This window comes from Pseudochaenichthys georgianus, chromosome 5 (assembly GCF_902827115.2).
Source record: "Pseudochaenichthys georgianus chromosome 5, fPseGeo1.2, whole genome shotgun sequence".
In the NCBI taxonomy this organism is placed as follows: Eukaryota; Metazoa; Chordata; class Actinopteri; order Perciformes; family Channichthyidae; genus Pseudochaenichthys; species Pseudochaenichthys georgianus.
Window position 1 is genome coordinate 6238023 of NC_047507.1, and position 24134 is coordinate 6262156.

Genomic DNA, 24134 nt, shown 5'->3' on the forward strand with positions numbered 1-24134 from the left:
AGTTGAACCTTGCAGAAGACAGGATTTTCTGCTCTAAAGCTGTCTCAATTAGTTAGTTCATTTGTGTTATTGTGGGTGACATTGGTTGAATGCTTACTAAGCCTTTAAAACAACGTTCCACTATACGCACACTCGGACCATTTGAGACAGTGATGGACAAAATAATCCTGTGTTCTGCGAACTAAAATAATTATTTATTTATATGTTTTGTATTATTATTTTTGTATTCTAAATATTGCGGATTGCTGATACCCCCATCCAGAGAAGTACATTGCTTAACCCCCATTGAGGTAACCACTTCCTGTCTCTCCTAAATGTTGGCAGGCGGACCACCATCTACATAAATGATCATTTACAATAATAATTCATAATAATAATTCCTTACATTTATTATAGCGCATTATCAATGACTCAAAGCGCTTTACATATACACACATTGCACATCATACATGCAATGGTCAGAAACTGTGGACAATACCCACAGGAGCAAGTTCAGGTGAAGGGTCTTGCCCAAGGACCCACCGGCTTTACAGACGCAGCAGCGGCGGGTTTCACCCCTTGATCTGATGATCATTGCACAGCGCACTGCGCCACACCGTCCATCTTCACGCCTCGAGGTCATCGAGGCGCTTTTACAAGTATACATTGGTATTATACATGTACTGTGGACAATACCCACAATCTTCAAAGTGTCCCTCCAATTTACTTATTAAAGAAGGGTGACAGTTTTGTTGCAGTGAAAGTGTCCTTTTATACTTACTTTACATATTTTCTTTAATGACAAGAATGTTTTTTTAGATAAGGGTCATTATCTGTTTGATTGTGACTGTGGGTAAGTACGTCTTACAACCGCACTTCAAAGCTTTCAAACTATCTATTTATTACGGAGATTTATTAACACTGAAAGTCCCCTTAAACATTGTTGTATCAGCTGCACTCACATGCTGCCAGTGGATGTTTCCTCGAGGTGGTTTGTTTGAAGATAAACTGTGGTTAGGAGTGTGGAGGTTGGACGTGCTGAAGCCCTAGAAAAAAGCCCCTTGAATAACTTCTGTCCTTTCTATAGGGTAGTGCTGTGGTTTAAGTCAGCTGGGTGTTTGTGTGGAGTCGGGTATTCCTTGATCAGAAGTTGGTGAAGTGCCAGAGCCTCCACCCTGTCCCAGGCGCTCACACATGTAAAGTAGAATCTCAGTGTTCATCACGTAGCAAACGTCAGGCTGTATTTAGATTCGGTGAAGTGTACAGTAAGTGCTTTAGTGTAAAGGTCAGTCTCTCTATCTCCGCCTGGCTGCAGAGTAAGCGTGCGAGAGAGATTAATGGTCTGAGTCTGTAGGTGTGTGACATCCAAACTGCTGCGTCTGGGTTCGCTGCCAAGTCCAGGCGCCCAGGCAGCGCGTTACGATGCGGCGCCCGGGACCATCCACGGTGATTTCAGCTCCAGCCAAGTGTATTTTTAGCCAACCGGGGGTTATGTAACAAGTACCTGTCATGTGATCTGTACACAGAGAGGCGTGAAGAAGGAGGCCTCAGCAGGGAGGGGATGTAGGGAGACTCTCTGAGTGCTGTTTAAGAGCCTCAGTGGAAAGAAAACAACAGATAAATGCACTTTAATATTTAAAAATAGGATTTAGATGGGCATTGAGTTAGTGCCTGGTGTGCTCATGAAGATGAAATAATAGATTTAGATGAACACCTAACTGTTGTGTAAAATCCAACATATACACAAACAGAGAGAGGCTCTACTTATATAATATTACTCCAAAACAATTGTTTTCATAAGCGACTCTAATGGGATTTCTTAGTCTCCGTCCAATTAATCAATATTCACAGTGGATAAGTCTGCTACTGTTTGGTCGTTTTACTTTTATGGCATGATTATGGAAGCAAACAAGAGACAGAAGTATTTGAATGTTATCAGACACCGAATTTATAGCATTGAAAATAATTACTTTGAAAATCATGTATCTGAATTTTTTTTGCTCCGAATTTACCTATGTGAAATAAAAAAATTCAAATTCAGATCCCAAAAATTCGACGTCAAATATTTCGGTGTTTAAAATTCGATGTCAAAAAATTCGGTGTATAAAATTCGATGTCAAAAATAGCGATGCAGCATCATCCGGGCTACTCAGACAGGATAAGCAATCGAGCCCGAATGCAATCAAACCGACTTCTGGGGGACAGAGTGCGGTGAAGCCCAATGCTGCAAACTGTAGGCGATGGATGCCGATGGGAGCAATTCCCGTAGACCCTATGTTAAAATGTCCAACTTAACATCAGAAAATGAACATGTTTCTAGCCTGGATCCACAAAAACATATTCTGTATATAGTTAGATTCCCCCTTCATGACAACGGGACTGCTGCTCCTAGCTCCTCTGTCTCACTGCTATCTCCGTTAGCTCCATTGGCTCCGTGACGCTACAGCGGCTCAGCTCATGAGGAGAACACTACTTGAACTCGGCCGTGTTTGTTGTGTTGGTTCCTGGTGGACTATTCGTCACACACACATATATAGCCTATGTATATATTTATATAAATATATACAATTTCAGAATCAAACGGAGCACTCTCATAACAACGTAACATTATCAGAGACTGGATATATCCAAATAAATGGTGCCAATCTTCAGTCAGATGTGAATGTGTAACTTAACATTTTCAGTAAGAATAACGGACAAAAGGAATGCAAATACAATTTATTGAAATGTGAACTAAAAGTTATCAAGCATGAACCATCACAATTTTTTTTAAATAAAAATGAAATAATATACATAAGTTACACTAAATGTTAATCTGTTAATTGATTAAGTAAACACATTTTTGTCAAATAAAGTGACAGGCCTGTGCAGGGGCCTGTACTACGAAGCTGGTTCAACCTAACCTGGATATGTTTGAGTTAGCCGGTTGGCCTAATCCAAAACATACGCGCTCTCGCTAAACTGTACTACGACGCGGGTTATCAAGTGGATCGCTCAAGCCAGCCGTGTCCTATCTAGTTAGGTGCGCGTTCACATGAAAGGGGTGGTATCTGGAGCATTCGACCAATCACAAACATGGAGAAGCGTACTGACAGCGTAGCGTCATACTTCCTGAATGAAAAGTCAACTAAGAAGTTAAACTTTAAACATCCATGACTTAAACACTTGATCCAGGATAAAAGCCACAGAGCTGCACCTGCAAGGTGAACACAGCTGGTAACAGAACAAGTGTTTGAATGCGTACATTAACAGGTTTATGATATCACTGCCCCGTCAAAGACACGATCTGACTTCAATTACATTTGACTCGAGTGTTTCGTCAACTTAATGTGTTGCTTAAAATAATACTTCTGCATACAGTATGTGACACTGTGAGTGTTGCACGGCCAGATACGGCTCAGCTGATTCAGATAAGGAAATATATGATACATTATGAAGTGATATGCCGTGGACTGTACATAATGTTACTCTGATCCGGTTACTTATGTTGTGGCAGATATTTAATTAAGCTCTCTTAACGCTAATGTTCTAAAAGTCAGATTGCTCTGAAGATGGAGGTGATATTCTATTAATGTTCACGCTCACACAGTCGGCGATTTTTGCCGGCCGTTTTTCCTGCACCGGCAGTTTTTCTGTATTTCCTTTCTCCTGTAATATGACTTGATCGCTTTAAACTCTGCACACTGAGCTCTGATTGGTCAGCAGGCAGTGCTTTCACTGAGTTGATCTCTTAGCCTGCAACCTAACCTGCTCCGGGGCAGGTTAGCCGTTCAGCATAAGTTACCATGGAGATCTAGCCTGCTAAAAAGAGAACCAGCGTCGTAGGACCGGAAACCCAGAGTTTTCCCTGAAGTTAGCCGGCTAAGAGAAAATCCTGCTTCGTAGTACAGGCCTCAGGTGGTAAACAGCTATGCCCAGCATGGGCTAAGTTCTGTAGGTGCAGCTGGTGCAGGTCCTCCTCCCTCAGGCCTGGTCCTCCTCCCTCAGGCCTGGTCCTCCTCCCCCAGGCCTGGTCCTCCTCCCTCAGGCCTGGTCCTCCTCCATCAGGCCTGGTCCTCCTCCATCAGGCCTGGTCCTCCTCCCCCAGGCCTGGTCCTCCTCCCCCAGGCCTGGTCCTCCTCCCCCAGGCCTGGTCCTCCTCCCCCAGGCCTGGTCCTCCTCCCCCAGGCCTGGTCCTCCTCCCTCAGGCCTGGTCCTCCTCGCAGGGAAAGACCCTCAGCCCTCTCTGGCCAAACCAGGACAGACAGGACGTTCATAAAGCTGAGGTCTCCCCCAAAGTCTCTAATCATCCATCCTGTGAATATGAGAGGGGAACAAATATGGACAATAAGAAATATAAAGTTAACTGTTGAGTTGCTCAGTTTTTTTAGATTGACAGGGTTTAATAATACAAACAAAAGGAGAGGCACTGTAACATAAAGATTGGTCTTTCAATAAATTGTGTTGATTTTGTCTTTTGAATTGTTTGTCTAAAGTCAAGTAGATAGAAGTTACTTATAGTTTGAATGAAACAGTCTGGTTATAATGTTTGGAGGAGGCATCACAGGTAAGAGCACCATTTGTTGTGTTCCATCCACAACAGATTGATGTGTGCATTTATTGATCTACTATTTCTTGAATCATTACTGTCAGTCCAAAACAAGAGATTTTGTTTTAGTAACATGTTTTTAAAACATTATCTCTTTTCCACTACACGATCTTGAATATTTTAGTTTTTACATCACTACATTTATCTAACAGCTTTAACATTGTAAAGGTGTCACTTCGGACTCTGGGTAATTATGACAGCATGTCCTACTATTTTGAGGGTTTGAACAAACCAGACCTTCATCTATTAATGTAGAAAATAGTCAGCACATTAAACCATTTATGAAAGTAATCATTAGTTCAAAATGAGCTAAGTCAACTCTTGCATCGGTAATAACAATAAAACAAATTATATAATATAATAGTATAACTTGTGTCTACTTTAAATACTTTAACAACACTTTCCTAATTATACTAGCATACTTTTACTAAAGTAACATTAACATGTTTAAATGCAGGGCTTTTGTAAGAGTATTTCGTATAGTGTAGCATGGTCTACTTGACTTATCTAACCGAAGTGATCGTTACGTTACTTTGCAAACCCCCCCCCCACACACACACACAAAAGGACACAGTAACGTTGTGATTCACTTCAATTAATAATAATAATAATTCCTTACATTTATTATAGCGCTTTTCCAGATGCTCAAAGCGCTTTACAGATACACATTACACATGTGTTTTATACATGCAATGGTCACTGATAACTACGGAGCTTGCTAACAGCAAGGCACAAGGCTACTTCACTCATGTAGCTAGCTAATGTAAGATACAAATGCTGTCGAGCCCTCACTGCTTGTAAAATAAAGAGCACAAACTGACTACTTACCCGAGCTCCACTGTTCGCCGTAATTTTTCTCCCGGGTTGTTGTGATCACATGACTGACAAAGCCGTGCTCTGATAGGCCAGAAGTCGGATTGATTGCATTAGGGCTCGATTGCTTATCCTGTCTGAGTAGCCCGGATGATGCTGCATCGCAATTTTGGACATCGAATTTTGGACATCGAATTTTATACACCGAATCTTTTCACGTCGAATTTTTTTCACTTGAATTTTTGGGATCTGAATTTGAACATTCGAATTTTTTTCACTTTAATTTTTACATTTTTATTTCACATAGGTAAATTCAGAGCAAAAACATTCAGATACATGATTTTCAAAGTAATTATTTTCAATGCTATAAATTCGGTGTCCAATAAAATTCAAATACTTCTGTCTCTTGTTTGCTTCCATACATGATGTAATGTAATGAGACAAGTGTTGTGGTAACCTAAAAAAAGAACATTAGCATAATTGTATTGAAGCTAAAGAATATTACAGAAAAAAGCGTTCAGTATTTAAAATAAAATCTATGGATAAACCCTTTTTTCAGACGTTTTGCGTGTTGTTTCTTATGCGTCTGTTTTTGGATTGTCCATTTGATTCTCTGGAGAGCCGTATCTCCCAAAACGCCTTAAGGGAATTTCTTCAAATTTGGAAAAAACAACAAACTGATTAGAATTTTGACAAGGCCACACAAAACAATTTTGGCCTTAACTTCAAAATGAATATACTAATTATGACAATTTCATGAATTTAAACTTCAACTCCATGGGTTGACAGAGGAAAACAACCTCAAGGTATTAACTTTAGTTTCTCTAATGCTTTAAGCCATATTTATGTGTGTTGTGCAGTTGATTACGAGCTTAATTTTCCTTTCCTTTAAAAGAGAACTATTCCCTAATTTCACCCAAAATAGGCAACTTCATAACTGAACCGAAACCTCCTTCCTCCTCAGGGACCCTGGAGCCCCACCTCTCTGCCCTGCTGTGGATGGCCATGCTGGTTTCTCTGGCCATCGTCATCGTGTTTCCTCAGCCTCACGGTATCCGGGCGCTCATCGCCTCCACCATCCTGCGCCTCATCTTCTCTGTCGGCCTGGAGCCCACGCTGCTGCTGCTGGGGGGCTTCAATGTAAGTGTGTTCCCTGCTATGAGGATCATAGACCTCACGTGCAGTATCACATTTATTTTTGACATGCTTTATTGCATAGCAGATGGATGACTGGAATTGGCAAACTGCGCAGTCACATACCAAACATTGAATACACATTAAACACGTTTAACACGGCGACTACCAGGAGTGTAGAGCAACATCAAGATGTCACGTTTCACACTTCTTTAAAGAGGCCCTCATTTTGGGGGTTTTCCCTTTCTTGTAGTATAGGTTTTTGTGCATGTAAATGGTTTTAAACATCAAAGCATGACACAGTAGAGGCACAAAATACAAATAGGAACGTATAAATCAGCATAATAGGGCCCCTTTAACTTGCGGTAGCATTACAGATGCTAATAGAGATGGCCCTGTTGAGCATAGATGCATAAGCCTGAGACGTTCTGTACCACTTAACCACATCCACTATCAATGAAAAACATCCCCTCTCCATTGTTCTTCAGTTGTGTAACAAGATAATCTTCCTGACGAGCTTCGTGGGGAACCGGGGAACCTTCACACGGGGCTACCTGGCCATGGTCATGGATGTGGAGTTCCTGTACCACCTGCTCTACCTGATCATCTGCAGCCTGGGGGTCTTCGTTCACGTCTTCTTTTACAGCCTGCTGGTACATGCACACACACATGAACACACACATGCACACACACATGAACACACACATGCACACACATGCACACACTTGGACATATAGGCCCTAGGTTTTAATTTTGTCTCTTTTCTCTACCAACATCATTTAACCATGAGACTGACTTTGCACATTGATCATATTTTTATTTACATTATACATTTTTGTTTTTATTTATAAACTTTGTACACTGGGCGCATACTTATATTTCATTCATATTATTTATGAAAGTGTCAATACTTAAAACTAGTCTGTGATATTTATGTGTGTGTCTATATTAAACTTTCCACTACCTTCATAGTGTTTTTTATATAAGACTACTTTTGACATAGTTCATGCCTAATATTACTGTTAATATTGTATATATTTTCGTTATGTGTAAATGTACAGATATGACAGTCATATCTGTACATTTAACTGCATTTCTTGTACTTCCGGTTGGATGCTAACTGCATTGCGTTGCATTCTGGTGGTGGGTGTTGGGTGTTTACCAAATGTATAACCAAAAACCAGAAAAATGTCATTCTTAGTCCACATTTGAACATATTGTAATCCATCTCTAAATCCTCTCTTTGTCCAGCTCTTTGATCTGGTGTACCGAGAGGAGACCTTGCTGAACGTCATAAAGAGTGTGACCCGCAATGGCCGCTCCATTCTCCTGACTGCCGTGCTGGCTCTGATCCTCGTCTACCTCTTCTCCATCGTGGGCTACATCTTCTTCAAAGACGACTTCATTCTGAATGTCGACAGGATACCCAACAAAACACTAGGTACGAAACAGGTTGATACTTCTCACTCCCTAACCGGGACGAACAGAAATACCTCGCCCTTCACTGACCCCGGGGACAGTCGAGAGAAGAAACAAGGAATGTTTCTCTGCAGCAAACACACACACACACACACACACACACACACACACACACACGCACACACATGTAGATGTTTATGACTCTTTCTGGATATCTCTTCCCAAACACATCCGTGACTGCAACAATCTGTCTATATTCAAATTTAAAAAAAAATATTTAGTTGTGTTTTATGTTTTTTTATGAATGTGCTGTATAAATTATATGTATTATTATTATTGTATCTTTTTTATTTAATTAGATTTTAATTGTTTTATTTCTATAGAGCATGGAGCCAGTATGGTGGGAGAGTTCTTCTCTGGTGGAGTCTGCCGGAAAGAGAATGGGGAGAACTGTTCGACAGAGGCTGTGAGGCAAGGTAGGGTAATAAATGGTGTGTGTGTGTGTGTGTGTGTGTGTGTGTGTGTGTGTGTGTGTGTGTGTGTGTGTGTGTGTGTGTGTGTGTGTGTGTGTGTGTGTGTGTGTGTGTGTGTGTGTGTGTGTGTGTGTGTGTGTGTGTGTGTGTGTGTGTGTGTGTGTGTGTGTGTGTGTGTGTGTGTGTGTGTGTGTGTGTGTGTGTGTGTGTGTGTGTGTGTGTGTGTGTGTGTGTGTGTGTGTGTGTGTGTGTGTGTGTGTGTGTGTGTGTGTGTGTGTGTGTGTGTGTGTGTGTGTGTGTGTGTGTGTGTGTGTGTGTGTGTGTGTGTGTGTGTGTGTGTGTGTGTGTGTGTGTGTGTGTGTGTGTGTGTGTGTGTGTGTTCGCAGACTCAGGAGATCCGGGCGGTCACATGGGATTTAACCCGGTTGCACCAACTGGGGGCTTTCAGGGAGCCGGGGTGAAACGCCAGGGCTTTAGACTGGTGTAGGGGCCTGGGGTCAGAGGTCAGGGATTAATTGCCGTCAGGTACGAGCTGGTCGATGGGTGCACTCAGTGAAGGCGCACATAGCATAGAAATACAAATCTATCCAAATAATAAATCTTATGTGACCAAGGCCATTAAAACCGTTATAAATACCAGGAAAATAGCTTTAAAAAAAAAAAAGACTATGGAGCACTTAAACAGACAGAGCAAGAACTGAAAGTCAAATTGAGGGAATCAAAACTGGCACACAGAGAGCTTTTGGAAAATGCTTTTAAAGCCAAAAACCCCCAAAAAAGTATGGGACACCATGAAAACCATGACAGGAATGTCACCCTCAGCTAAACCCATTGTGACAGAAAATGAATTTTGTTTTGCTAACGAACTAAACACGTTCTTTACCCGTTTCGAGTCACTGGATAATTCTGCAAAGTGCACTGAAATGCTCGAAACCATAATACCTACTTCCTCTGACACAATTACCATCAGTGTCGAAGAGGTCAGAAAAACATTTCAGTGCACTAACACCAAGAAAGCGGCTGGGCCAGGTGGGTGTGTGTGTGGCACCCCATCTTTCAGGCTTCCATTGACACGCACACCATCCCTCTGTCATGGAAAACTTCCCACATCAAACCGCTGCCCAAAATTCCATGCCCAAAAGAACATAAGGACTACAGACCAATAGCCCTCACATCAGTGATTATGAAATCACTAGAAAGAATTCTGCTCCGATTCCTTATCAGTACAACACAACACAAACTGGATCCATACCAATTTGCCTATACACAAGGGTGCGGTACGGAAGATGCTGTGGCCACTCTGGTTCACATCATCACTAAACATTTAGATAAACCTAACACCTATGCAAGAGCCCTCTTCCTAGACTTCTCATCAGCATTCAACACAATACAAGCAGACATCTTGGTGTCAAAAATGGCCAAAATGGAAGTAAATCCATACCTGATTTACTGGTATGCTGCTTTCCTCACCAGTAGAGAGCAACTTGTGAAGGTTAACAAAACCCTGTCATCTGCCATCACAACCAATGTAGGGCCCCCCCCCCCCCCCCCAGGGCTGCGTGAGTTCAGCTGTGCTCTTTACTCTCTACACTGATGGTTGTCGTACCAACACACCAAATCAATTCCTCATTAAGTACTCTGATGATACTGCAATAATATCTCTGCTCAGTAACACAGACGACCCTGAGCTGCACCAACAGGCTGTAAATCAAGTGGTCGAGTGGACTGATAACAATGCTCTTGAGATCAACACCAAGAAAACTGAGGAAATCATTTTTGGCTCACCATCTGACTCCCATAGAGTCCCCATTGTCATCCATACAGATGAGATCAAGCAGGGAGTTCCATACAAATACCTGGGTGTAATTATTGACCATCTGCTGTCATGGAAGGATCACATTGATTATCTGAGCAAAAGGACAAAACAAAGAATTTATTTTCTCCGCCGTCTTAGGTCTTTTGGCGCGAGCAGAGAGATTCTTCTGTTGTTCTTTACATCTGTGATCATGTCCATTCTGCAGTACTGCAATACTACCTGGTACAAATGTCTGTCGGCAGCGTTAAAATCAAAACGGCTCCACCTGTTAAAGATCTGCTCAAAGATTGTTGGTCAACCTGTCAGAGACTCTATGACTCAGCCTATCATAACAACCTAGTGAGGCGGTCCAACAACATCATCTCCGACCCAAACCATGTTCTGAACAGAGAGTATGAACTGCTACCATCTGATCGGAGATACAGGGTCCCACGATTCAATAAAGTCAGACTGAAGCATCCTTTGTGCATCAGTCAGTCCTCACAGTGAATACAGAGCTGACCCCAGATCAGATGCAGCTGAAGGCTCTTTGAGCATGTTTTTCTCTCACTGATTGTGCTGCTATGTTCAATGTTTGTGTTTCATGTATTTGTGTATGCATATTTGTCTGTTGATGTTGGACACGGAGCTGCTGTGACGCAAGTCAAATTTCAGACTTGATCTGACAATAAAGTAATATCGTATCGTATCGTAGCTTCTCACAGCAAACAACGGACATTTGCAAACCGACTGACCTTGATGGGAAAGCCTCCAATCAAAGAGCACATGCAGCACCTTAGACATCGATCAGCCAACCACGCGGAGTCCTCACAGCGGCGCGACCTCGTCTGGGCTTCACCAGGCCATGTTAGTCTGGTGACTTGTATTTTAGAGTATCGTTGAGACATTCCCAGACATGTTATTACCCCAGAGACCCCCCTCCTTAAGTCTGAGAATAGTGTGGCATGAGGGTTCAAGTGAGTTAGGATTCTGCATCGGACCCTAAATCTCCCATCTTTTTGTGATTCTTAGTGGGAAGTAACACATTACATTCAACTGGGAGCATGCACTTTAATGTTTTCTTTGTCAATAAATTGTTCTTCTTCGGTTAGTTACTTTGAGGTTTTAAGTGTTTTTTATTGTTTTAAGAGATTAAACTGTGTTTCAGAGTAAATATAATGATATTATTATATTTATATATGGCACTTTAATTAAGTAACAGGCCTTTTTAAAGGGGCCCTATGAGGGACATGTGCAGGTTCATTTCTGTAGTGTTTCTACTGAGACATGTTTACTTGCTATCATGTTTTTTTCTCATACTGCCTGAAACAAGAGCCCAGTCTGCTCTGATTGGTTAGCTCTGTTGTGATTGGTCAACCTTAACCTATCACGTACAATGTGTTGAAGCACTAGCCCATATAAGCGCAAGTGTTACATAGTGATGTCACGATGACGTTAAATATCTAAATTGAAGAAGAATTAAGAATAAAAGTTGCATCAGCTTTAACAATGAAATAACGTTAGTACCGTACTTTTCGGATTATAAGCCGCGACTTTTTTCCCCATTCTTTTTGTACAGCTAACGGCCACTAGGGAACCTCCTAAATCTATGGATTTTACAGGTAAAATTAACCACCTTAACTCTATGGGCTCTATGACCGGTCCGCGCCCGCCACCTTTAAGCGGCGGGAAAAGCTGGAGGCCGGAAAAGAGTGAGACAGGTAGCGCGCCAAAGTGGAACCGAGAGACAGAACGAGAGCAAGACAGACGGACAATTTAGCTGCTGCGGCTCATATGACGGTGCGCTTTATAGTCCGAAAAGTACGGTAATAACGTAATCCAATCATTTAAGCATGTTCGACACGGGTGTAAAAAACAACATAAGTCAATATAACTATAAAGTAACAAAACATTGAGTAGCATTTCTGTTCAGTCTACCCACCAATCATACATGGATCCTCTCCTTTATCAATTCAGTTTCAAGGCATCGTTGGCTGGTCATAGCCATGCAGACCTGCTCTCTTTATAAGATGACAGATATCTCACAGTATCGTTGTGTCTCCACAGCAACTGTTGCCATCCAGCCGTCGGCGGTGGTGATCGAGGACAAGGAGCGGTCATGTGACTCGCTGCTCATGTGCATTGTCACGGTGCTGAGTCACGGCCTGAGGAGTGGAGGAGGTGTTGGGGACGTCCTGAGGAAGCCATCCAAAGAGGTACAAAGCACAGGAACACGACGAGGACAACATCACATCCAAGATTAGATGAGACTTTCAAAAACAGCATAATTACATTTCCTAAATGAGCCTTTTTTCATAATTGCTCCCTCTTTGTTGTAGTTTAAGATCTATTGGATTACAGGAATCATGGACATCTCACCACTGAGATGCAACACACACATCACATGCCTGCACAGCCCCTTAACACACACACACACACACACACACACACACACACACACACACACACACACACACACACACACACACACATTCAATGAAGTTTAATTAAAGTGGATGGAGAACGCTGATAATACAAATGAAAAAGTAAACGTTTTAATGAGTACATTTAATTTAATTAAATCTTCAAAAAGTACTGAACCTAAAAATGTTTACCACATAAGCAGATATAAAATGGTTGGTTAATTCCATACGCAACGGATGAGAGCAGCAGCTTAACGAGGCCGTCTGTGAGAGAAAGACTTGAGGTCATGAGGTTGCGCAGGGGACTTTCAGAACTTCAAACACGGCAGAAGAAAAGCATTAATGGTACTTATCCAGGATGAAGAGGAGCTTGTGCTCTCCCACAACATGCGTCAGGTCTGAAGCTTGACCCATAGACCCATACATGCTTATATAAAGCTCAGCTAGCTTCACGCTCATGTGAATTCTCCGTACTGTTTTCAGTTGTGTTTGATTGGATGGCTCATGTACTGGTATCTCATTCTGTGTGCAGAGATTGCATTATGACTCACTGTGATGTGTTACCACGGTGATAGCATCAGGATTTGATGTAAATGGATTTTGGTTTTTCGATAAACGTACGGTAGATTTTTTAATCTTGTTAAGACAGATCTTTTAGAAATGAAATGTAACATCTTACAACTCAAAGGTAGGATTAAGAACACTTTATACCTCATTTCTACTTTCTACTTATATTACACTATGACTACCGTACTTTTCGGACTATAAAGCGCACCTGCATATAAGCCGCAGCAGCTAAATTGTCCGTCTGTCTTGCTCTCGTTCTGTCTCTCGGTTCCACTTTTACTTTGGCGCGCGACCTGTCTCACTCTTTTCCGGCCTCCAGCTTTTCCCGCCGCTTAAAGGTGGGGGGCGCGGACCGGTCATAGAGCCCATAGAGTTAAAGGTGGTTAATTTTACCTGTAAAATCCATAGATTTAGGAGGTTCCCTAGTGGCCGTTAGCTGTACAAAAAAAATGGGGGGGAAAGTCGCGGCTTATAGTCCGAAAAGTACGGTAATATAACTTAGTGTTTATTTATTCAGTCACCTAAGAGTAAAGAAGCCAAAATGTTACTGCTCATGCGTTTGAATCATTGCAATAACTTAGCTTTGTCTTTGGAAACATAGCATGGGGGAAACGGCCAGTGCGACTTTTTGATTTTTAAACCTTTACTTCTACTTCTCTGCTTACTAGCGAATTCCAGCCATGTATGAAGCATAGCCCATCCCCCCCCTTTTTTACTTTCCATCTCCAACATTCATTTATTCAATATGTATATATGCATTTGTTGTTTTTGCAGGGTTGCCAACTCTCACGCATATGGCGTGTGACACACGCTTTCACTCTCAGTCTCACGCTCTCACGCTGCCCAAACTATTCTCACGCCAAAAACAAAAATACCGAAGACTAGAAACGGTTTTGAAAACTTTTGTCAGGTAGTGATCGTCTTCTCAATAGAACATCTTTGATAATGTCTTCTGGCCAATCAGAATCAAGATAACGGCGTGGTGTTGTTGCAGGAAGTCCCCACGGAGAATACGTTTGCTGTAGTACATCTCTATACGTCGATACAACATTACGTGTTGATATAAATCAACACGTAATGAAATAGGTGTGTGGGCTGTCTTTCATTTTGACACACAGAACAATGGGGGCTATCCACAATGTAAAGTAATTCACACAGCCTCTTCCCTCTTCTCTCTCAGCAGGTTCAGCTTTCAGAACAAAGTAACAAAAAACTAAAATGGCATTCATTTTTTTAAATATGTCGTGTAGTAATATATTTATTTATTTGTCTTCTCAAGAGAGTACCAGAATGTGTATTTTATGTTAGTATTTCAAAACATCTCCTGGGGGAGAATCCCCCCAGACCCCCTGCAGGGGTTGGGCTTTCAGCATGTCAGCTCTTTCACCTGTGGGGAAGTTGCAGGATTGGCTCCAGGTCTCCCTTTTTATTTACTACAAGACAAATGTGCCTTTTTATTTCATACAGTTCCATTTGGATTGAGACAGGGAAATAATCTAAACCTCACGCGTGGCGTTTCACTGTCAAGGGTTGTGTACCATAGATTACCCAATAAAAATACTCTCTCGCAACTGCCGACCCGTATTGCGCAAGCGCAGATCTAAGATCCAGTAGAAATGATAAAAAAGTAAAAGTCTGCTGATTATTGTTCTACTAGGCCAAAATAGAGTGTGTTAATTAATATGTTTGGCAGTTTGGAGTAAGTCTGTAGATTTGTTTGTGTGTGTGTTTCATGTATAGGCCTCTCACGATAATTAATTTTGTTGGATACATTTTCCCGGAAATGATTGCGATAAACGATAATATTGTCGGCACCGTTGTATGACCATTTTAGACCCCTGACATAATGATAATATATAATAATAATTCAAGTACATCATTTCAAACTGCTAGTCACATCCTCATGTAAATGGAAATTTATCGAGTACATTTTTATTTATATAAGTCAATTAATTGCTTATCAGACACACAATAAAATAGTGGAAACAAACATGTGTTTGACTTTCATTACTGAATGAAACTGTGTGCCCTTTATAGTCTGTGTCCAATATTGTGTATTTGTATATATTGTATATATATCCTATATATATGCTAAGGTCCCGCTGCTGACACAATAGCAGTCATTTCGTGCGCATATGTGTAATTAAACCCATGATATCAAAATCTCACTCCAGCCAGGTACCCAAAGTTGGCAACCCTGGTTTTTGTCAGATTTATTTTTTGCTACATTTAAAAAAGAATGTGCTTGACGGTCGATGTGATACACGATGACTAATGCCACCAGCTCATCCATCTTGTTCTTCTGACACATCTTCTCCTGTTTCTCTCCACCAGGAGCCTCTTTTCGCAGCCCGGGTGATCTACGACATGCTCTTCTTCTTCATGGTCATCATCATCGTCCTCAACCTCATCTTTGGTGTCATCATCGACACATTTGCCGACCTGAGGAGTGAGAAGCAGAAGAAAGAGGAAATCTTAAAGACAACCTGTTTCATTTGCGGTGAGGGAAATACAAATAAGTGTTATTCTGCACGGTCAATATCACCGCCGTCACCTTTTCTATCATTACATGTATTCTGGCTACTCATCGAGCAACAACCTTCATCAACTTAGTGCCTCACGACCTTTAGCACATATATAATCATCGCTCTTCAATCCCTTCTTAGAATGTAATAAGGCAGAAACACCAACCGTGATGCATTCGAGTCAGAGCGGGAAGCTGTGTCTGTGCAGTGTCAGCAGCAGGTGTGAATGCTGAGGTTCGAATCAAAGGAGGGGTCCGCTCTCAGACGACACTTTAGTGAGCGTGGTGTTTGCTGTGAAGCATGGGGGTTGTTGTTGCCGAGTAGCATAAACACCGAAACGCCTCCTCTTCCCAGAATGAATGTTTCGTCATGGCAGTGCTGCTGCTACGTGCCACTGCTGCGGAGGAGTGTTTCTTCCTGTTGCATCATGGGTCTTAACCGTGTTAGACTGTACACAGACACTGACCTCATCAGTCAATAAACAGCCACTCACATCACTTTGAGTTGGGCAACACCACGTTGGGCAACACCACGAAGGGTTATTCCGTTTTGCTGCAAAAGCAAAACAAGAGCATAAAAAGGATTACATGGATTTGGTGTGACAGACGGCAGACCTCACCTGACCGGTTTGGTGTCCATTCCCTTGTGAGCCAATTTCAGTTAGTCATCCTTTAGATCACGAGCGGTTAAATCATGTTGCGACACAGAGAGTTTCTTCACATGTTTATTTGGGATGTGTGGTGTATCCTTGTGACTTTTTAGGATTGGAGAGAGACAAGTTTGACAATAAGACGGTCACCTTCGAAGAACACATCAAAGTGGAGCACAACATGTGGCACTACTTGTTCTTCATCGTCCTAGTGAAGGTGAAGGACTCCACGGAGTACACCGGCCCGGAGAGCTACGTGGCCGAAATGATGCGGGTAAGGATGACGTCACACACATTGATCTGTTTCAAAGTCCTACACACATTCAATACCTTCACATCTACACAGCAGGGGCCGTTATAGGGTCGTGGTACACGGCTTAGTTCAATAGTCGATTCTGATTGGTCAATTTGGACAGAGGTTGGTAATACTTGATAACACACTGTTGCTAAGCAAAAACAATGACTGTTGCTAAGGAGGGACAATGCAGAGTGGGAAAGAGGTTACAAGACAGAGTGCTGGACATCAGGGAAATCACCAGAAGAAGACGGACAGGTAACTAACGGCAACACGGTATGGTAGTGGAAAAGAATATGGGAACAGACTTGGACAGTTACAGAAAACCTCAACCGCCATTTTAAAGACTTTGCTTTTTAGTGGAAGCACTGAGATAAAATAATGTTCCATTAATATTGGGAGTCAAGTCGTGGGTTTATTTAGCATGAGGCTGTGTATTACTCAATGTGCAACGAGGCGGTCATTAATAAAAAAGAAAACCTTAAAATCAAACGTGAAGCGGAGGGACCTTGATAACCCTGCACATGAATCCTTACATGTTAAATAAAATATGCTTTCTGTGAACAAATCCTCCATTGTTCAAGCCCCCCTGTTTTCAAAATAAACCTGTTTGACCTCTGGGAAACCGTTCCTGCTTCAGAAACAACACATGCCGGCGCACCGTGCCACACTATCAGCTGCTGTGGTCTCCACTGAGGTTAACCTTCACTGCTAACAGCACTGCAGGCGCTGAGGCTCCAGATATCAGCTTTACGCTTTGGAAAAATAATTTATCGCTGCGGCTTTTTGTTTTTCTGAACCAGCGGTGTGTTTTTTACCTCTCTTCTCTCAGGACTGCATTATGTAATCTCCTTGCCTCCGTGACCTTGAATCCTTGCGAAGTATCATCACATCAGTCAATTTAGTGAATGGAGAATTAGCATTCAGGCAGAGTCTGCCATTGGCATCAAATGTGTTAATCCCCCGAAGCAGCCATGCCTTGCTTTAATCAATAAGCACACACAGATCTCACCCTGCGTATCAGCTCATGATAGGCAGAGCGGGACCAAGCCGCATGCTTTTGTCAAGCAGCAGTGTGAGGATATCTCCTGAAAGAAGTTATTATAGCATCAAAGAAAAAAGTGTGTTTCCTTATATTTCAGATTTATTTATTTGGTTTTATTAAAAAAATATATGTTTTATTATTATTTTATTTTAGGATTGTCAAATTAACAGGTTTATTAGATTAATAAATTATAAAAAATATATATTTTCCATGCATATAGAAGTGCCTTGATGTTTGTTTCTAATAATTCATTTAAATGAATGAATTGATTGACCTCTCATCATAAACTATATGTGTATTATACTGTACTATATACGGTTATTTTTTCTAATATTAAATCCCAAAACAGGACGTTAGACAGTGCAATTAAACTGATTTAAAATAAAGAAAGCTGTAGCAGGTTCAAGCAAAGATATGGTCGGAAAAACATTTTGAGATCTCATCAAATAAGTACTCGCGTTGGACGCTACAAACACGAAACGATAAACACGCTCGTCTGGCTTTTTACGTCACAGTGGATTCAAATTCAATCTCTGTGGAAATAAAAACCAAATGAAATTGCCTGATTGTTTATTTGGTGGCATCATAACCTCATAACCTATGAGCAAGTATAAGTGTCTATGACTGCCAGAGGAAAGCCCCTTTCTTCTGAAGTGGTTGCTCTCCTGACGCACTTGCTCTGCTGTCACTTTCTGACGCGGTTTCTCATTAGACACACACACTCCGCTGCCTTCCTCTCCTCGATCTGCTGCACTCGGTCTTGTGAGGAACCACCTGACTCAGGATTAACCCCCATCCTCCGGCCCATTAACCTTACACCCCACTGAGCCTAAAGGAGTTTGTTCAGGTCACGTTCTGACCGGCACATGGTGCGAAAGACCCCGTGACCCATCAGCTGACCCAGTCATCCCCGACATTAGCTCCCAGCTTCACATGCAAGTGTTTGATGCTCGGCCGCATTGTCCTGTGTTTTAGTTATTTAAGTGTGACAGCAAAGATCAAGATTTAGAAAGGGACGACATGGTTTGCTTACTGCACATATTTTATTGCATTCTATTTCAATGTAAATGACTGCTTTATTTGATATTTTACTATATATATCAAATATATTATTTCTTATTTTTTTGTAATGTTATTAGTGTTCTTAATATAGTTCGCTATCTGTGTTTTTTTATTTCTTGTTTTCTGTATGCACCACGACACCAAGTCAAAGTCCTCGTACGTGTCAACCTACCTGGTAATAAACCCGTTTCTGATTCTGATTCATTTGATTTAATTTCCTTAAAGGTGGGGTAGGTAAGTTTCAGAAACCGGCTCGAGATACACTTTTTGTTATATTCCATGGAATGCTCTTAACATCCCGATAGCAATGAATATCTGAAGTGCTTTGACAACAAATCCATAAAAAAATGTCATCTGTAGAAGCCGTAATACTGTAAAAAGTACAACCAATCCGTTTAGCCGGGCCGGCTAAACGGATTGGTTGTACTTTTTACAGATGGCCTACCTGCCTGTCAGCCTTCCATCGGGGCACAAACTTACCTCGTGCCCTCATTGGTCATGTGCGCGTTCGTGTGCGTTGGGGGAGGGGCTCTGTAAGGAAGTGGCAGATTTTCTCCGGTTGTGTATTTTCAAATTCTAGCGATCTCGAGCCGGTTTCTCAAACTTACCTACCCCACCTTTAACATTCACAAACGCATGCTAAATTGCAATTTCGAAATAATTACATTTTAGATTGTGAAGGCTAAGCAGAAATCAATTCAATTAGTTTGAACCATTACGATATACGTTATATCGCTATATGGTGAATACATTCAAACAAGTTTGTATTTAGGCACAGTTTTGAAGGTAGTTTCCTTCCCATTACTTACAATGAACCCCACGCTGTCCCATACTGCCTAGTTGTTGTCGTGTGCTGTGCTGAAGTTCTTATCTTTGTACATTACTGTTTTATATACAGTACTGTATTCACTGTATTTATTCTTATTTATACATTACCCATCTATTTACCTTTATTTTTGTATCATTTATTTTGTACATACTTCTGATAATTGTTTATATAACTGACTGTTTTGCACTCTGGTTAGACCCTCCTTAATTTCGTTACACTGAGCTTGCATTTTGTAATGACTACTCTATTACGCTATTTTCTACGTCTATTTTGCACCTTTTTTAGTTGTGTTCTTTTTGGATGTACTTTAAAGATTAAAAGACTTATAAATTGAATAAATAAACATTGACATATAGTTAAAATATCCAGCTTCATTATGCAATGTAATTCATTTAGCTTCACTTCTACCAGCTGTAATGCACACATTAATACAATAATAAGTACCTTCTGTTTACTTTGATTTGGTCTGATACTTTACCTCAGTGAAAAGTGAGTAAGACATTCTTCTTAATAAAAATGCATTTTCTTATAATTGTTTTAAATTGAAAATATTATTTTGCAAGTAAATGAACTCACAGTTTTATGTAAAGACCTGTTGGTTGTACAGTTTTACTTAATTAAAGTTAGTAACTTATTTGATGTATTAACATTTTCATTCCCCCACACTTTTCGTAGCATTGGGTTTTGTAAGGATTATAAAATCATACAAAAGTTACATTAAAGAAATGCATAAATCAAACTGCTCAATGTTGTTAATATACATTTCTATTATACCTCTTTTGATTGTTTTGTTTGAACATATTGCTGCTGTAATTTACACAGCCTATTACCGATGTCTCTCACACTATTTATAGAATCCCTCCGATGTGCGCTGCGTCTTGCCCACCGTGTTTCGATGTATTTGATGGTGCATTAGCGTGGAAGAAGCTACAGGAGAGTGGGGGGGTGTCGAATTCAGATCACTCTGACAATGACTGGGACTGACGTCAATGGTGGAGGGCTCTGAGTGAAATGTCATCTCTGAGCTGTGAAAACATGATGCTCTGCTCCCAAAAAGGTCATTCTTTCTGCACTCAACACTGCAGGATGCTCCCGCCCTGAAAGCCAATGTAAAGCCTCCGTGGGAAATAAACACTCAGATGAGAGTATTGCACATTACGTTTACCATGTGTGTGTAGATAAGGTTTCTTTAGCCATTTTTCTGGCCGTCAGGTGTCTTGTGGCATGACTGTGACGTTTTCTGTTGCTGTTGTAACCACACAGCATCCTGTTTCTCTCTCATGGCCGTGCGGTTTTAAAAATGAAAAATGTACTTCCGTCATTTCCATTGAAGCGGAGTGTTAAGTCGTGGCTTGACTTCTCAGTTTACTGGAAGCGGGTTCCTTTGTAAACACTGGGGTTGGAAAGAGGGCCGGCTTGCAACAACAACACGTGTGCTTGTGGCCGGCAGGATGCAAACTGGGGAGATTACCCCGAAATGATGATTAGTTGATACTTTTTTTAAAAGCATAAGAGCAGAATGAAGGTGTTGAATACAGGTCACAGTGACGGTATTTGATCCTCGATGATTTATTCTCTAAAATCTCTCAAAATGCTTGTTTTCTGAATGGAAATCTGATTATTCAGGCTACGTTACTCAAGCTACCATATAGGCATAAATAAAGCAGTGACTTTATTGATTATACCATGAACAGTCTATTGTTTGTATACTTACATTTATAAACATAGATTTGTGTCTGGTCTCTGTTCAAACTTGAGGTGCGGTAGAGCTTTGTGTGCTCGTCATGGTGTGGGTTGGTTTGTCTGATTCAACAATTTCAGTACGTCAGTGACGGTCAGGAAGTTCAACCATGGATGTATAAAGAGAACTGGATATAGCTCTGGAAGCAGGACCCAGTTTATTCCTGTGAAAGTTGAAATGACTCTTGATCACAAAATTCCCCACAGCTTATGTACAATGCCTTGTTTTATGCTGCTGCTGCTGCTGCAACAAAAACATTTCCCAAATTGGGATTAATAAAGTACATTTTAATGTACATTGTATCTTATCTTCAGCCTCCATTGGACCCATAGAGCATTCACACTTGTGTTTTTACTAGGCCTCCAGTTCTTTCTGTCACGGCCGCTCCCGGCTCAGTCATGAATGGATTCGGCTTCTCGCGCATTTTACAAATGTTATGCCATAATGATTTAAACGGAATTGATTCAAGTGTTGTACTGGTTACCCGTTATAACGTTAAAAAGATACACGCTGATTTACAGAAGTCTATTTCCCAATGTTAGTCAATGGGAGTATGTTTGAGCCAAGTGGCTTCAAATTGTAGTACTATTGTTTGGGCAACAAGGCAACAATTTACTTTGACACTTAGCAGACTTCCTGGGAGCTTTATCTCAACCCTGATTGGCTGAATTTGGTGTCACTGTCTTCATTTGCACCAGGGCTTCTTTGCATTGAGTTCGTACTGCATGTAATGGCACCACAGACTGATTTGTAAAATAAATGAAAGCACTGCAATGATAGAAATGTCGTACTTAAACAAGTTTTGAGAGGAATACAAAAGTATATTAGTATAGTTGCAGAGGGTGCAGGAATGAAGGTGTATGGGGGCAGTTTAACGAGGTGAACACAGCCTCTGGCTCTTTGCAGTCAGAAAGTGGAACTTAACGTGTGTGTGTGTGTGTGTGTGTGTGTGTGTGTGTGTGTGTGTGTGTGTGTGTGTGTGTGTGTGTGTGTGTGTGTGTGTGTGTGTGTGTGTGTGTGTGTGTGTGTGTGTGTGTGTGTGTGTGTGTGTGTGTGTGTGTGTGTGTGTGTGTGTGTGTGTGTGTGTGTGTGTGTGTGTGTGTGTGTGTGTGTGTGTGTGAGCATTACTATACTTGTGGGTACCTAAATCTGGCCTCGCGGAGGGCTAAAGGGTCAAGAAGCTGAACAACAACAGCAAGACTATGTGTTAATGCAACTGGTGTTAACTTAAAATAGAGCTGTTTTATTAAGCACTATACATTTATCAACTACTTAAAAAAAGCAATACAACTAGTTGGGGTTTACACAATTGCTGATTTTACATATTTTTTACATTATCCAAAACAGAAAATCAGGGAGTGAGACTGTGTGTGTGTGTGTGTGTGTGTGTGTGTGTGTGTGTGTGTGTGTGTGTGTGTGTGTGTGTGTGTGTGTGTGTGTGTGTGTGTGTGTGTGTGTGTGTGTGTGTGTGTGTGTGTGTGTGTGTGTGTGTGTGTGTGTGTGTGTGTGTGTGTGTGTGTGTGTGTGTGTGTGTGTGTGTGTGTGTGTGTGTGTGTGTGTGTGTGTGTGTGTCATATCTTATCTTAGCGCTGTGTGATTCCCCTCTGTCTACCTCTGAACCAGGACTGGTTTGTGGTTCTGAAGGCCACCCTAACCCCAACGCCCCCATATCAACCACTGAAACCTCCGGGACTTTTCCAGACCAGTTCTGCTGTTTTTTAGCCAGTCAACCTCAGCGACATCCTCTGCTTTCATTCATGCTGCATCATATTGTAGATTGAAGGACGGACTATAGAGATGTGTGAAACATACATGCGTTTCCATGACTGTGGCTTTTTTAAAAAGCAGGTTCAGACAGCTCTCAATAACAATGGCATGTGGTGGTCGAGTGCCGGAGGAGATGGGAGCGTGAAAGAATGCAGCCGAGTGGACCTGAGTGAACCCTGAGCTCGGTGTTTGGGTTCATGTGGAGACACTGTTGCTTATGGATACAAGTAAAGTCCATGAAAGGTACAATAAAATAGATTGCAAGCTACCTTAATAAATAGTTGGTATTGATTAGTTGGTTCTCAATACTAGTCTTATTTTCCAATACAAACCAAAAAGTCCATTTATTTTTCCTTTACTTTTTGATCCCCTTCATTCGGTTTAGGAAGAATTGGTGGATGAAACCCTCTTTATTTTGTCACGGATGTACATGCACACAGTACAGCACACACAGCGAAATTGGGAGTGGTAGTGGGGGGTTCGGTGCCTTGCTCAAGGGCACCTCTGCAGTGACCAGGAGGTGAACTGGCACTTCTCGAGCTACCAGTCCACACTGGTCCGATCGGGACATGAACCAGCGATACAGAATGTTTCAGATAAATAAAGTAGATTGCATAAATATATTATTATAATATGTTGTTCCTCTGGTATTAATGTGTGTGGATTCAGCCTTTAGGGCTTTTTACAATTGTTGAGACATTAATATCACAAAAATATATGGTGATTTTCCAATTTCATTTTTTTATTTTTTTAGATAAATAAGAGTATGCAATCTGCAATGTGCACATTATCCCGCTTATTACACATGGCCACATTCTCGACAAAGTAACGACATGACTCCCAATATTAATTGAAATGCTTTTATGGATTTAGAAAATGATTTTATTGATTTAAAAAATAGTTTTATGTATTGATTTAAATTGACATGCATCCGCTAAGAAAAGTAGTCCGTTGTTACTGTTTGAACTAACGTAGCAAAGGCAGGAACTGCTTCGATAGTGTTTTTGAGGAGCTTTTTGATTACAGATTT

The 24134-nt window shown here is 41.2% G+C and overlaps 1 protein-coding gene and 1 long non-coding RNA gene across 5 annotated transcripts in view; one reads left to right on the top strand and one right to left on the bottom strand.

The window, feature by feature from the left end:
- The window catches only part of itpr1b (inositol 1,4,5-trisphosphate receptor, type 1b), a 144256-nt gene that overhangs the window by 113876 nt on the left and 6246 nt on the right, over window positions 1-24134 (top strand). For all 4 annotated transcript variants that reach the window (XM_034082656.1, XM_071203053.1, XM_071203055.1 and 1 more), the window contains 7 exons: window positions 6345-6520; window positions 7003-7167; window positions 7766-7955; window positions 8317-8409; window positions 12269-12417; window positions 15526-15691; window positions 16479-16639. In XM_034082656.1, coding sequence (XP_033938547.1) covers window positions 6345-6520; window positions 7003-7167; window positions 7766-7955; window positions 8317-8409; window positions 12269-12417; window positions 15526-15691; window positions 16479-16639 — 1100 coding nt within the window. The remainder of the gene's footprint in view (window positions 1-6344; window positions 6521-7002; window positions 7168-7765; window positions 7956-8316; window positions 8410-12268; window positions 12418-15525; window positions 15692-16478; window positions 16640-24134) is intronic.
- Window positions 15098-16356, bottom strand: LOC139433810 (uncharacterized). Its single transcript, XR_011643203.1, has 2 exons — window positions 15883-16356; window positions 15098-15633 (listed from the first exon to the last, which is right to left on the bottom strand). It is a non-coding gene; the product is annotated as an uncharacterized lncRNA (long non-coding RNA).